The sequence below is a fragment of the Mastomys coucha genome, unplaced genomic scaffold, assembly GCF_008632895.1.
Source record: "Mastomys coucha isolate ucsf_1 unplaced genomic scaffold, UCSF_Mcou_1 pScaffold20, whole genome shotgun sequence".
NCBI lineage: Eukaryota > Metazoa > Chordata > Mammalia > Rodentia > Muridae > Mastomys > Mastomys coucha.
The window spans coordinates 32,009,338-32,025,164 of NW_022196903.1; the positions used below are offsets into that span (position 1 = coordinate 32,009,338).

At 41.6% G+C, this 15,827-nt stretch overlaps 1 protein-coding gene across 6 annotated transcripts in view; it reads right to left on the bottom strand.

The window, feature by feature from the left end:
- Dgki (diacylglycerol kinase iota) overlaps positions 1 to 15,827 on the bottom strand; it is a 456,269-nt gene that overhangs the window by 219,971 nt on the left and 220,471 nt on the right. For all 6 annotated transcript variants that reach the window (XM_031381541.1, XM_031381543.1, XM_031381545.1 and 3 more), the window contains exon 7: positions 2,636 to 2,707. In XM_031381541.1, coding sequence (XP_031237401.1) covers positions 2,636 to 2,707 — 72 coding nt within the window. The remainder of the gene's footprint in view (positions 1 to 2,635; positions 2,708 to 15,827) is intronic.

Below are 15,827 nucleotides of genomic sequence, written 5' to 3' on the forward strand. Positions count from 1 at the left end.
ACTCTGGGGTGATAGTCCTGTGGGGACATTTCATTTCTAATGGACATAAAATCAGCTTGTGCAATAATTAAAGAACTTAAGTTCTAATCATGGTGACTTTTTTATTTAAATTAGTCTCAACTTGAATTATATTTATTGGAACCAATGCACAATTCACCATTTCAACTAGAGCTATTTAAGAGTGAACAGGAACCCATGGCAATAGCAATGTTGGGAGACAGACATCAATTAGGCCTGTCTGGGAAAAACTGGCACATACAACCAGTCTAATTTAATTCTGTGCTGTCACAAGGATTTTGTTTTCATTTCTGCATATTGCGAAGCTCTCCTGTGATCCAGTAGTTAATTTATATCAATTAAGGAAAAATGCTGATGAAATAATTAATAATTCAACATACCACCCATTATTTGGACTTTGCAAACAAATTAAACCGGAGGAAGGTCACACCACAAAAAATATCATTTGAACACCTTCTTTCGAAATTGATTACTTTTCTAAGCAATTAACTGTCAGTGCATACCCACTGCATTTCTACAGTGACACGGTCTTCAAACATTGCCTAAGCAACTCTTTCACCTTATACTTGAGTGACCTACAAGCTAGAGACTAAGGGACACTCTCAGGACTGTATATTTTTAAATGTTGGAGCCAAGACATATACACAAAAACCTCAGCTCCTTAACCCCAAGATTCCTCCTGTATCTTAGAGGGTCAGTCATTTGTTTTTCTCTTTATTTGGCATCAAATTTCCTGGAAAGAATTACTTATACTACTAAAATATATCCATATTGTAATTTGAGTGCATATATATTGCATATATGACCTTGCAAAATCAATTTCCACACTTTCTGGGATATTAAAATTATGTGAAATTGGCCAAGGCTCTACCACAATGGTCAAGTGAAAAGTCAATCCCTGTGGTGACTCAGTTAGATGACAGATAGTGAAGAGGACACAGGCGTTCATCTTAAAGCGCTCCAAATTATCAGACCCTGAACAAGACACATCACCCCAGGGTCATGGGAACAGCAGCCTATCAGAACAGATTAGATTCTGTCCCAGCAGCAGCCTCTTACCAGTCCAGGAAACCCAGCAGCATAGAGACTGGTTGACACCTACTCCCAGAGGGAGATGCTGTCCCTAGGATGTGGAGTTTCACTAGAAGTAGGATAGCCTTGAACTTGTAACATGTTTTTAAACAGAAGCATGGAGGTTACCTGTGTCACAACTGGAGAGAGATGGAAATCACAAGAAAAACAAAATGTGGCGAGATGGTGGCACGTAACTGTCCAGACCAGTGGGTCTGTACCAACAACCGGAGGCTCTTGACAAATGAAGGCCCTAGGGAAACTATTAGGTTGGATCTTATAGACTCTCTGTACTGCGAAGAGTCTGACCCACAGAAACACCAACTGCAATTCACTCAAACTACACTTGTTCCAGCCCGGTTGCCAGTCTGAGGAGTTGCATCTGCTATATGTAGACCTGTAAAGCCTTAACCTAGCTAACACAACACAAACTTTCTTTTCACGTTTCCCTCTTAACAAAGGTGATATGCTTCTATCTACACAGACGCTCCAAAACATAGATGGAAAGCTGATAAGCTAGTGTAAGCAGATAATCCTGGCATGCAGGTGGCCGAGGCAGGAGGGTCACAAAAGGATAGCATATTCTTTATCATTAAGACTCTATTTTAAAACAAAGAATGGATAGACTGTAAGACTAGAGGAGGGGTTCACAAACTGTTTCTTTAAAGGCCTGGGTGTGTTCCCAATGCTGAAGTCATCTCTGAGGTATTAACAGTTACAGAGAATTGACAAATGATAGGGTATGGCTATGTTGCGATTATTATGTATAGACATAGGCGGCCGCCACATTTGGCCCTGGATGCTATAGTTTGACAACTGGGTTGGAGTGAAATGAAAAGCAGGCACAGAGGCAATAAAGCTCAGCATCTGTTTTGGATAAAGAGGTCAAGTAGATAGGATGATAGATGAAAGAAAAGGAAGAGTAAATGGGACATCAATCAGTGTGGGAGCTTAACAATACGAATGGTCAAACACAAGAAAGGGATGTAATTTAGTGAGCACATGGATAGCTACAAAAAACAAAAATAAAAACAAACATCTAAACCTAAAGAACAACATAAGACGCAGTTGTTCTTCATAGCCCCATAACAAAGCCACCCACATCAAGAGCTGGGGAACCCAGACGCCTGGACCCTGGGTTGCAGAATTCACTGGAGGCCCCCTGTGCTGTAGTCCAGCATGACAATGAATCCTCAGCAGTCTAGTGGATAGGAAACACAGTGGGTATTCTAGCTAAAAGGAGCATTCGATTCCAGTCCCAGGGTAAGAATGAGAGATGGGGGTGCGGGGGGGGGGGTTGCGGGGGTGCCTAGTCTTTTATCCTGGACTTCAAGCTGTACAAAAGAAGTATAATGTTTCTATTTTTCCCTACTTATATTTTCTTTTATTCTATAATTTTACTCTCTTTCTTCTTCTAAGGGTACTATCTGAGAACATCTGAGTGTTCAGTCAGGGCAAAACTCCACATGTAGAGGAACTCAAGCTTGGGGGTTCACACGTCGTGGTCACACGTGAACCTGTGTTGCTTGATTTATCCGGCACTTACCGCCTGCTTGCACCAGGAACAGCTGATGGCCACGATCTCTTTACTGTGGAAGGAGAACTTTTGCTGGAAGCCCTGAGACAGTAGGACAAGAGACAGAGAATTTAAAACCTCCTTTATTATAGCCCACAGTTGCCCTCCTGGGGTTTACAGAAGTGAAAAGAGGCCAGGATTGTCATCCATGGCTATAACTGTTACTGTATGTGCCACACCGCACTACTCTCTCCAATGATTTTTCTATTTCAGAGCCATCTGGAGCAAGAGACAAAGGAGTCAGTGATGTCTCCTACACCATAAGTTTCTCTAAGCCAGTCACACTACCATAGAGATTTTCCTTTAAGAAAAAGTCTCACATAGATAGATAGATAGATAGATAGATAGATAGATAGATAGATAGATAAGCAAATAGATAGATAGATAGATACATACATACATATGTGCACACATAAATATGTACACACATATATTGTAAACTATATATAGTAGAATATATATATATATATATATATACATAATTTTTTTAAAGAAAAACCATTGTTTCACTTGGTCTTATACTATAAAGATGGATAAATACCAAAGGCAGAACCTAGATGTCAGGGTCTAGGTAAAGTCCAAGCTTAGAGTAATAAATTCAAAGACTTTGACCCTCCCCTTAGAATGTCTGTTCTCAAAACAAGCAGTTTTGAGTTTCATGCTTAACCAACGTGCAGTAACAAAGACAATACAATTGCCAAAAAGTCTCCTCAGATCAGTGGTTCTCAATGATTCTTCCTAATGTGGCAACTCTTTAATAAATGTTGTGGTTGGTGTGAACCCAAAGCATAAAATTATTTTCATTGCTCCCTCATAACTGTAACTATGAATCCTAACATAATATCTTCTATGCAGAATATCTGATATGCTATCCCCAAGGGGTATGACCCACAGGTTGAGAACCACTGCCATTGAGGAACCAGCCAACTGCTCTTCCATTAAGAATGGCCATTCCGCATAGGAAGTACACAGTAACGCTCACATAGTCTACTCTCAGATTCAGCCATTTCACTCCTCCTGTGTGGCTTCCCTGCCAAACCTGAACGGCTCAACCTGGCAGCAGACTTCCTGACCTTCTGGCTCTTAGCAATCCCTCCACTCCCTCTTCCAAGATGTCCCCTGAGCCTGAAGTGCAGGCATGTATTTTAGATGTATCGTTTGGGGCTGGGCACCTCAGAAGGCATTGTTCTCTGCTTTCTGACTGGTTGTGGCTTTCTGTAGTGGTCTTGGTCTGTTGTGAAAAGAAGTTTCTTAGATGGAGAAGAGAGCTACGCTTAACTGTGTGTATAAGAATAAGTATCTAGAATCCAGTCAGGAATTACCCCGGTTTAGGAAAGTGGCAGTAGTAAGTAAGCTCTCCTATGAGATCTCTGACCTCACTTGTCCCAGGTAAAATTACAGTACCGGGCAGGATTTCCCTCCTCTTCAGTTAGCCTTCAGTCTCATTTAGGCAGATGTTAGTTAGCACTAAGGTATAAGAGCCACTATTGCACCTACATGGATATGTTTCTATGTTGACCATTGACGTGGTTCATAGGTCAACAGTTTCGCAGCTGAGTAGGACTACTGAATCCTCTTCCCCGTAGTCAGCTTGAGCAGCACCTTAAGGTACTATAAAAGCTAGTCTACCAGGGGTTGGGGGAGGCTTTGGGTCGCATCCAGCTCAAGGACACCATGCCTTCTGTCCAAAGTGCTCAGTGACTTCAGCAATGGGGTCTTCATTTCAACTACTGGCAGTAAAGCAAGGGTAACAGAAGGAGCCTATATTGACAGTCTTTATACTTTCATTGCCAACAACTCTAAAGGAGGTTTCCCATGACTGGCACTGGGAATTCTGTTAGATTCTGTACGGCTCTTGGGTGAAGCATTACCACTTTAGGTAGAGTAATTTCATTTAAACGGTGTGTGTGTGTGTGTGTGTGTGTGTGTGTGTGTGTGTGTGTGTGTGTGTGTACATAGACATATGTATTGTATTTAAATTTAGATAAATAGAAAATAATATGATTCTTTATGGCTTTCTCAAGCATTCTAATGTTACTGTGTTATTATTCCTTTTTTCCTCCCTCTCCGTATTAACCTCCGTTCCCCTCCCTAGTTAAAGCCCCTCCCACAGAGGCAACAGAAAGGGAGAAATTGGAAACATGGCTTCTTAATTTGGATTTGTAAGATTCCCTTGGCTTTGTAATTACTTCTCTGTGACAATCAGCAATAGTGATGATCTTTTTACTCGTTGTTCAAGGAAGAGTTAACCATTCTTAGAGAGACTCCTATCCTTAGGAGAAAGGTGCTTGCAAAATTGGCTCAGGGATAGAATCTGGTATCTTACCCTTTGGGAGACTTTGTTCAATTCTTCAAACATTATGAATGGCTCCTGAACTAATACCATTTATGCTGAATCCCTGATTTCCTTCTGGGAGTCTAGCATATTTTTCTGTGTTATCCAAAAGGTACTTAGGCAAAGAAGCCTTAGTGAAATTCCTGGGTGAAGAGTTTTAACAAGATGGGTAAATAATATTTATTATGTATTTTTCAGCTTACTGCTGAAGGGACTTAGCATATTTTACAAGACTCCAAGGGGAAACCGGTGGTATCTGGTTTCTTTGTGGCTTCACTCTGTGTTTCATTTTTGCTGATCTTGTTTTGTGCCTTTGTTTTATAATAAACCACAGACAGGTCCCCCCCTATAGACTTCCTTGTAAAGCACTGCACCTCGGATGATGTTCAGATCCCAGGACACAGCCTCCCCAGCTGTGTCTTGCTTAAAAACCTCCTTCTGTCGACAGTGGTGGCTTTTTCCCAGGACAGTACTGCTTCTATGTCACATAAGAATTGAAATATTGGGTCAGCTTTGACCTCCGTACACCCGCAGCAATCACCAGCCCAGCTCCACTGTCAAGTGTCAGAACCCTGACAGGAATATTACTGAGAGAACAACAAAATCTAATGGGCTTGAAGATGATGTGTCCAGGGCTTTTCAAAAATATCAAACTGTTCAGCATGTTCCGAAGAGGCCAAACTGTCTTTGCATTGGAGACACGTGGAAAGTTCACTGAACTCACTTTAGAGGGAGCAGTAAGAGAGAGACAGGTGACATATTTCTTCAGAGCTAGAGCGATAATTTGTGAGGCTGTCTGATCAAAGGAGCAAATGTGTGAGAAAAAGCATGAAGGGACTAGGGTGGGTCAGAGCACACGGATTTCTCAGGCCCTGGACCCCATGCCCATCTGTCATTCGGGGGATGCCTCTACTCACTGCACATGCGACACTGTACTCGTGTTATGACTTGTGTCGGTATCAACAGGCCTTCCCCACTTATTCTTTTCTATCACAAGGTAAGATGGCGTTCTTCCAGTGTGTGCTTCCTGATCAAATGCTTCAATGACACCTCTTTTCTTAAAGAATAAACCATTCATTTGGGCATTAAGTAATACCCACAATCCTCCCAATCAACTTCGGATGTTTTAGATCTCTCTCTCTCCTCTCTCTCTCCTCTCTCCTCTCTTTCCCCTCTCTCTCCCTCCATCTGCCTCTCTCTCTCTTTCTCTTTCTCTCTCTCTCTCTCTCTCTCTCTCTCTCTCTCTCTCTCTGTGTGTGTGTGTGTGTGTGTATTTGTGTGTGTGCATTATGCAATGTGTAACTGTATGCACATTTGCATGTGTCTGGGCACATGCATGTGCGTGTCTATGTTCACATGTGTACATATAGACGCCAGAGGTTAACATTAGGTGTCTTCCTCAGACACTCTCCACTTCATTTTCTGGGGCAGGGTCTCTCACCCAGCCTGGCACTTGCTGATTCAGCTAGTGTAGCTAGCCAGCTTGGCCTAGGGATCACTTCTCTCTGCCTCCCAAGGGCTGGAATTACAAGCAGTTAGTCAAATTCACCCAATTTTTATGTTGATGTTGAGGTTCCAAACTCTGACCTTCACAGATGCATGACAAGAACTTTATCCACTCAGCTATTTCCCCTTCCCCCAAATCAACATTTCACATTAATACACCACTCTTACTATCAAAAGTTTCTATAATGAAAGATAGGTCTAATTACATTTCATATTATGCCTTATTCTTTTAAATGTACAAGTCTGAGACCACCCTCTTTCTTTATTCTCAACCAATCAGCTAGAAAGCTGTCATTTTATATGTACTATGTACATTTCAAACCCAAAGCAAAATCTAGAAAGTCCCCCCAAATCAATCCAGTTCGCATCATCTCTCCATTGGCTATGGGCTCTATCATCTAGACCCTAACCCTGACACTATTTAGATGCCCAAAGTTACTGGTGGATATACTTGTCCTTCTCCAATGGAACTGTAAGTTTCTGAAGTATGGCACTATAGTTCTTAGAAACTTTGAACAGTTCTTTAAATATCGTGGACCCAGTGTACATATATAGGTTGTTATTAACTAAATGAGAGAGTTGCTGTTGCCATATCTTAACTCAGTTATGGACATCATGCTCTGCAAACTTTAAACATTTTACCCCAAGTTATCCGAAACTATGCCCCCTATAGACTCTGAACACATGCTAGATTTCTAAATTTCACTCGTAAGTGCTCAATTACATACAATGTTGTTTGTGAGACTGCAATAGAATAAAATGCATGGCATGATAGTAACTGTAGCCTCGTTGAGAGATCTGCTAAATGTTATGACGCAGGTACAAGTCCCTCGATTCATACATATCACATGTATGATACATGAAGTAGAAGCAGAGGGGTAGGAAAGCCAAGAACAGCTCTTGGATCTTCTCGTTGCCTGAGTGATTTCAGGCAAGTCATAAACTTTTAACTTCTCTCTGAACCCCAAAGTGGGAACAATTCAAAATCCCTTCTAATGATGATAAGCACCAAAAAGAGACAAACTGAGATGTCTTCATATTACATACACATACGTGGGGATGTCTATGTATACATATGAGAGACTACTAAAAATCTATCAGAGGGGACCCACTTCTACTTCCATGTCAAGAAAGCCTTCTCCTTTCTAAGATAAAATAGTTGCTACTCTATTCACTGATGCAACTTAGGTGTGTCTAGTTGCATCCACTGTATTGTGTATTAACCTTCCAACTCCAAGAAGAAAATAGACACACTCTACTGTGGTGCTGACAGCCAGACAGATATCCCTAGAACAAACAAGGACACTCAGAACTGCGACGGGTCGCTGGGAAAATGAGCCTCCTGATAAGCAGCTTGGTGCTTCATTTGGGATTCTATTCCAGCAGTCACAAAGACCATGGCTTCAGGGTTATTACCTAACACGTGTACACGAACAGAACTGGTTCGCGGTTTTGGTGGACAATGTCCCCACAGACTACCTGCTATGGGGAGATTTTAGCCAGTCTCTAAAGCATAATAAAGACAGCCAGATCCTAATCACTTGGGCTTCATTCTGGTCCGTATCTGCTATTACAGCACTGACTGGATTCCCTGACTGAATTTCAAATGTGTCAGTGGTTTTTCAGAGGAACATAAGGACATGAGGCCGGATGGTCTGGAACCAACTGACTCCAGACTTAAAAAAAAAACAATGAGGTGACTTTGTTGACTCTTTGGAATTTTTTTCAATCAAATTGAGCCTTTGGAATAAAGTTAAATAAGGCTTATTCTGAGTGACTTTAAATTTGGTTGCCTCTCTCTTCTACCCTCCATGGTATGTAGGAACTGGCACTCAGCATTTCCATCTTGGCTGATACTAGAGGAGTGGGACTTATATAAAATTGTTGAATTATTTTACTGATTTTGTATTAACTGAGGTTTGAGATCAGAGAATCTCTTGGCTTGAGGCCAATTTTTTGCTTTATTTCATCCAATGAAAGATATTCAACATACCTCCAAAACTTTAAACAAAGTTAAGTGTCTCCAATATCCACCAATATCTCCAAAGCTCATAAACTGATAAAAAGTCCAAACACAAAGAGATTATAAGACTCAACTGGTGATTTTGCCTCCCCCCATTAATAACTGTCTTTGAAAAGAGAATTTCCAGCAGTTTTATTCAAATATTTCCTAAATCTTGAAATATATTATAAACATATACTCATACACTCTACACTTGCCTCTCAGAAACACTTAGTAAGTGTGGCACAAAGCTCTCAATGCCAGCACCATAAAGTTGAAGTTTTACAGTGCAGCTGCTATACCTCTCTTCTCACTGTATCTCGTCGGGCAGGAAGGCCAAGTGATTTCAGACTCACTGACAGGAAAAGAAACTCTTCCATTTTAAGCAAGACTTAGCTTGAGTTCAACAGAACCTCCTCTAACTAGCTGAATCCGGTCAGCAACCTAGGCCTTCAAGAGACTAAGGAGCAGTCCTACAACAACCTAACTGGAAAAATAAACAAACAAACAAACAAACAAACAATGCCACCACAACAAAAGTTTTCTGACCAGGAAATCACGGTGTTTGTGTTAGCCCATTATCCACTGCCTTTTAGAGTAATGTGATCTGAAGAGGGGGCTTGGATCCTTCCTTAGCAAAGCCACCAAGAAGTAGTCACTTCCCTAACGTTTATAAATTATCGACATATTGTCCTCCCTGAACAAAGTATTCCATACAGTTTCCTACTGCTATCTGTTGTCTTATCTGGCACTATCATGACTATACCAAAACCCCTTTTCCTTATTTGGGTGACAGAGTGTAAAAATTTTTATACCAATTTACTTTTTGTAAGACTAAAGTTTATTTATTCATAGAAATTTCTTATACTGATGTCTGTCTTGAGCAAAAATTGTTGCAAATATTTAAGACTTTAAAAATAGAAATGTAGGGGCTGGGCATGTAGGTGGCGCATGCTTTTAATCCCAGCACTTGGGAGGCAGAGGCAGGCGGACTTCTGAATTCAAGGCCAGCCTGGTCTACAGAGTGAGTTCCAGGATAGCCAAGGCTACACAGAGAAACCCTGTCTCAAAAAATAAAACAAAAACAAAAAACAAACAAAAACAAAAAACTAAGAAAAAAGAAAGAAAAAGAAGTGTAAGCATTTGTCTGAATTAGATAGTAAGGGACAGTGCCCTGCAAGTCAGGGAGAGCCTTATAACTCACAAGGTCGCTTCCAAATAGTTAATTTAACTTCTAAGAATCACTTTTTAAAATTCCAAATTCTTGTCTATTGATGTTAACTGTGGCACTAATTTAACCGTGGCTCTGCACATTTCTGTGTACCTTATTGTCTGTAACACATGCATCACCTGGGCTCCACCGAGTCACAACAGCAGACAGACACTTATCCTTCCCTGGTAATATGGGAAGTTGTTCCTTTCCGTGATCACCGACAATTAAGGCACACTCATCAGGTCTGGCCAACAGTATCACCTGACAATTTGTTATGGTTTTTGTTCATCTGACTGAAGATCCTTGCTGCAAGCAAGATCACAAATTGAGGCCCCTGGAGTCGGAGGAAGTAAAATCATCTCATAGATTTCATTTAAAAAAAGAAAATATTTTTAAAAAATCCTCAGGGAGCAGAAAGCAGAATTCTGGGTACAGTGTAATACCCCTCTTACAGGTACGACCATGCAGACAGAGAAAGATTTGATGCCAGGATCCATTCCACATGCCTGACATTACACCTGTACACAGCTTACCCAGGACCTAAGAACAGCTACCAGCGTGTACTTAAATTTATGTATGGATGTATCTGTCCAGCTTTGATAGTTGTATTTAATCTTTTATAGTGATCCTAATTTGAGAGAGAGAGAGATGTTTATGTATACTTGTGTGTGTCTGAGTGCACGTATGTGTATGTGTGTAATGTATTTATATATACGTATGTGTTTATGCATGGTGTTCTTGTGTGTGGTGTATGTATATGTTTACATGTGTGTGCATGTAGTAAGCTGTGCCCTCCTCTATTTCTCTCTGCCTTAGGGTTAGGGTTTCTCACTGAACCAGAAGCACCCTGGTTTTTGTTGTTGTGGCTTCTCCTCCCCCTCTATGATGGCTGACCAGAAAGATCCAGATGCCATCATGTCTCGGCCTCACTTGTGGTGTTGGAGTAGGTAGAACATGAGTTCCCACTCAGCTTTTTATACGGGTGCTAGGGACCTTGCCCGACATGACCACGCTTGTGCAGCAAGCTCTTTGACTCATGAAGCCTCTCCCCAGAACATGACAAAAACATTTTCTGCAGACAGTGAGCATTCTGTTCAATAAGCACCAAACTGTATAAGATTTAAATGTTGGGCTCATCCTTATGCTAGAACTCCCAGGAGGTTCCTTAAGGGAAGGCATTTTCCTATCAATGTAACTGGCTACAATTACAAGACTACACTGCCATGGAAGCTCATGTCTACCTCTGCTTGACTCATAATTGATATAATTACCAGTGGAAATATCATTTTACCCTGATAATGATAAAAAATAAAAAACGGCCCGAGTTCCAAGACAGAAAGAGGTTGGTTAAAATAGTTTACATTTTAAGCTATAGAGTAGACTTGATGTTAACACAAATATCAAAGAATCAGGACAGCTTGAACAGAGTCATGTAACTGACAATCATGCCAACTTCATAGCTGTGTAAGAAATAACTTGTTGTGCTCCCCCCTTCACTATCACATTGAGGAAAATACCCTTTCCCTAGTGGGACTGAATACAATTTTTTATGTGAACTTTAAATCTCTCTCTCTCTCCCCTTCTCTCTCTCTCTCTCTCTCTCTCTCTCTCTCTCTCTCTCTCTCTCTCTCTCTCTCTCTCTCTCTCTCTCTCTGTGTGTGTGTGTGTGTGTGTGTTTGTGTGTGTTTGTGTGTGCCTGTGTGTGGTCCAATCCAAGACAATTGAGAAAGAGACTTTTAAAATTCTCTTTAATTAGTCAGATCCTGTTCCTCCTGGCTTCTCAGCTGTGTTGAGGGTAGTAGGGATGAATAAAATATGCCTTTGGGAGAAAAAAAAAAGACTGACATTTTTGACACAGTTTTGACTTTATTTAGGGGTTGTACTGTATCTAGTCTTCTAGAAGGCATTGAAATGTATCTTCGAGGCTGTAGGTACCTCAAAAGGCCTGGCTACATATCTAAAAGATATGCCTATAAGAAGGAGGAAGAGTATGGGGGTACCTGAGTCTGGAGGGTAAAGGATAAAGAGTACTGGGCCTCAAATGTTTAGAGAGTTTCTCCGGGTGGGAACATTTGTCTACATGTTCTAATTTGTCTAATGTGTTAACTATAAGCATACTAATATATAATCCTAGTTATACTACATATATTAGACATGGTTGTGGAACCAATAATAGTTGAATTATAGGACACAGAAGACAATTCTAACACTAACACTAGAATGAGAACCTGAACAAATAAGTGATCTGTGCTATGTGCAGTGGAGGAGGCTGAGCTGTAGTGACAGAGGCAGAAGCAACTGAAATCTCACAGAGATTGCTAAAGAGTTGCGTTGGGTAGAGCACAAAGCCCAGTTGACCATAGGACACCATGTTGACCAAAGTGTTAATATTTGTGATTCTGAGAAAGTTGTCATCATGTCAAGAGGCTCACAGGCAAGACTGCTTTGAAGCTTAGTCCTGATGGGAAGAAATGCCTCACCAAGTGAACAGTCTGAGAGCAACCAGAATTACAGAATTGCAAAGCCACAGGGATGACATGACAGTGCTCAGCCATCAAAGCACAATGTTATACTTGCCACGGACTGATGCTGTAAAGGAGAGTGGCCTAGAGAGAACTCATGCCCAACATGCATAGAAGCTACTTCTGAAAAAAGTGACATTGTTCAGTCAATAGAGTCATGGCTGGAGGATCACAAGGATGGGGAGTAGACAGATGGTCCAATAAAAAGTCACAGTCTTTTGTCTGTTCCTTACCAGTTGTCAAAGCTGGAACCCATGGATTGAAGGAACAGGAAGGATCCCTGGGACCACAGCAAGGCCCATGGTGACATGTCACTGTCTCTAAGTAAGAGGACTAATGGCCATAATGTGGGTAGTTAAAAACTGAAGAGAGAGAAATACTCAAATAATCTGAAGAAAATTGGTAAGTGTTCAAGTTCACACATCGAACCTGATAGTGAGGCAACATCGTTGATCGATAGTACACATAGCCAGGGTATGAAAGGCTTGGGTTCTGTGCTGTTGTTGTTGTTTTAGAAGACACATTCCGAGTTGAGTCTCAAGCAAAGAGAGTGAAAGGAGAGAAGGAACGGAAAGGAAGAAAATGAAGAGAAGCAGGGAAGGTAGTAGGAGGAAAGGAAAAAGAGAAGAAAAGGAAAGAAAAGAAAAACAGCAGAGGGGAGACGAGGGAGGTGAATGGAGCAGAGAAGAGGACGGCAAAGGGAGTCCACCCTGGACCAAGGCTGCTTTGTCCACTTGTTCTGCCTGGCCTTTAGAGAATAAAAAAGTACATCCCTGATAACTGGCAGACGCCAACACTATTTTCTGGGTCCTTTGTGGAAGGACTTGCAAAGCAACAATGACCAAGTGAACCTCATGAAACCCTCCCAGTCATACATAAATCAAAACTAATGTATCCTCAAAACTGCTGGTGTTAGGTGAGTTCTGGTGACTAAGTTTGAAAGTTATGACAACAGTACTATTTTTCAAATTTATTTATTTTGCTCTGTGGGTGTATGAGTGCCTGTGTGAAATTAGAGTGTGTGTGTGTGTGTGTGTGTGTGTATGTGTTGAGGCCGAAGCTTACACACCTACATGTTCCCACTCCATTCACCAGTCCACCATGACAAAAAACAAGCAACTGAAGACAAATGCTGAACTACTGTGAACTGAACCAGAGTGCTGTGGTGTAGTTACCAAATTCAGGTGCTTTCAGCATTTAGTATATGACACACACTTATTGATTTGTGGGATAAAACATTTTACAGCCATCTCTGAAAGGAAACTTTATTTGTATTCATGCATAGGGTTGGCAATGTATTTTTTCTAGGCGTGTAATTCCCTTGTATGCAATCCAATTGCAGTGACATGTACTGAACCAACGAACCCTCCGCCCATCACTTGTTCTGTCAAGTCAGTGACATCATGTTAAAGTGAATAAGCAGGAAATGTCAGGTACATTGAATGTCTTAGAGAGGGAGAGAAGGTAGGCAGACAAGCCCTACAATCACAGATGTTCGCGTTAGTGAAGCCTGTGAGATTCAGGGAGCCAAGGCATGCTAAAATATTCTTTCCAGTACAAAGAGCAAATGATTGCATTTCAACATTTTTGTCAACTTCTTTGGTTTTTTAGAGACAGTATTTTCCACACTCAAGAATACTGTCTGTCATGATCCACTTAGTGGGTGATATTAAGTGTTTCTAGCTTACAGTGGGATCCAAAACAGGAAAAGCTTTGCCACAGACCCTCTCTGCAACAACAGCAGCCCTGCCACCCACATATTTAGAGAGGCAGGAGAGGAGAAATGATCCTTGTGGCACAAGAAAACTTAAAACACAGACTCCAGGATTCCAAAACAAGCATATGTCCTTTGAAAGAAAGGACTGTACACCTTGCAAAAGCAGCAAGTGTTACATTGTTAGTAGCTGGTACAGGAATACTTGGCCATGAGTCACCAAGTATCACGAGCTGGGTTCTGTCATAAAGACTGTATGGAACTATCTGGGCTCTGACATGGATCAAGAATCCACTAGGGTATATCTCAGATGCTCCATGTCATCTCATGTTATTGAACCAGGTCTTTCAGGACACTCCCATGAATATATAGAAAACTGTGTTGTCCATCTGGAAGAGAAGGAAGAATCCAAGATAATGACATGGATGAGTCAACTTTGTGTGTAAGTTCAGGGCAAAAGTGGCCTCTTGCTGCACAAGGTCTGCTCAGAGTCCTTCAGAGACACAAGTGAGACCTTTTTGCCATGGGCATAAACTCAGGTGGAACTGAACTGGAATGTGCTCATTGTCTAAAAAGAAAGTGGCCCGACATTAAAACATACTGTGACTTACAGTGACACTGAATGGCTTGGCTAGTTCATCAGGCACATAGGAAAAAAAAAAAGAGGTCTGAAGAAGAGTATTATGGGTAAACATATGAGAGCCAAAGCCATGATGATCATTGTCTTGTATGTTCATACCCACCAGAGAGAACTCACCTTGTAAGAACTAAAAACACAGATTTAACTCTTAGTGCCAGGGCCTGCTGATGCTGGGACCACTTGGTTCTAAGTGGACCACCTGCAGTAGCAGTGAGAGATCTGTTTAGGTCCAACGATGTGGGCTTCCTCTTACCAACAATGAGCTAGCCACTGTCACTGCTGAATGAGAACATGGCCACGAGATGTACTGGTCCTGTCAGGTAAGATCCCACCCAGAAGTTCCACAGTTGACAGGCATGCAGTGGTCTTCTGAAGCTAAAGAGAACAGAGGCTTGGGCTCTGAGAGGGTATCCTATCAGCACCGTGGTGCTCACAAAGGGCGCCACGCCTCTAAGACAAAACACACAGCTGAAGAACCTAAAGAGAAGACGCAGAATTGTCCTAATACTCTTCCTTCCTCCCATTGCCCCACTTGAGGAATTTGTTATTGTCACACTTGTAACTCCAGTTCTAGGGCTCTGAGGTCAGTCATATGGAGGACATCTCCATCATGGAACATAAACAGAAGATCCCAGCCTCAAGCCATTGCTCCGGTTCATCACTCAGGACTTTTGTGTCACGAGACCATCAGTCACAGAAAGGAGTCACTACCCTGCTGAGACCACATGACTGGGGAAAACAGTTGTTCCTTGACCATGGAGACTTGAAGACTACACCTGGTACCTGGGGACTCTTTGTAACTCTGAATGTTTTTAATAACATCCAGAAATTTACAGAAGGAAATACCTGGGATAAACTGCCCAAGGGAAGTTATCCTGTTCCCCAGATACATGGGAGGCAGGCCACCTACTTGAGAATAGCTTGTTGAGAGAGCGGTGAGCCTACCGTGGCTCTGCCATCAGCACTGGAGTGGTCCATGTTAAAATGGAATGCTGTTTTTACCATAATTGTCTCTAGCCAGCCCAAACTGATGCATAACTAGGAATCATTAGGCCTACACCCTAGACATTTACCAGTCTTTCCTGGACAACATCCTAGCCCACTAGAATATACATTTAGACTTATCTGACTTATTTAAACAAATCTAGGTATCTGCTGGGAGTAGTTCTGTTTGTTTGTTTGTTTGAGGCAGGGTTTCTCTGTATAGCTCTGGCTGTCCTAGAACTCACT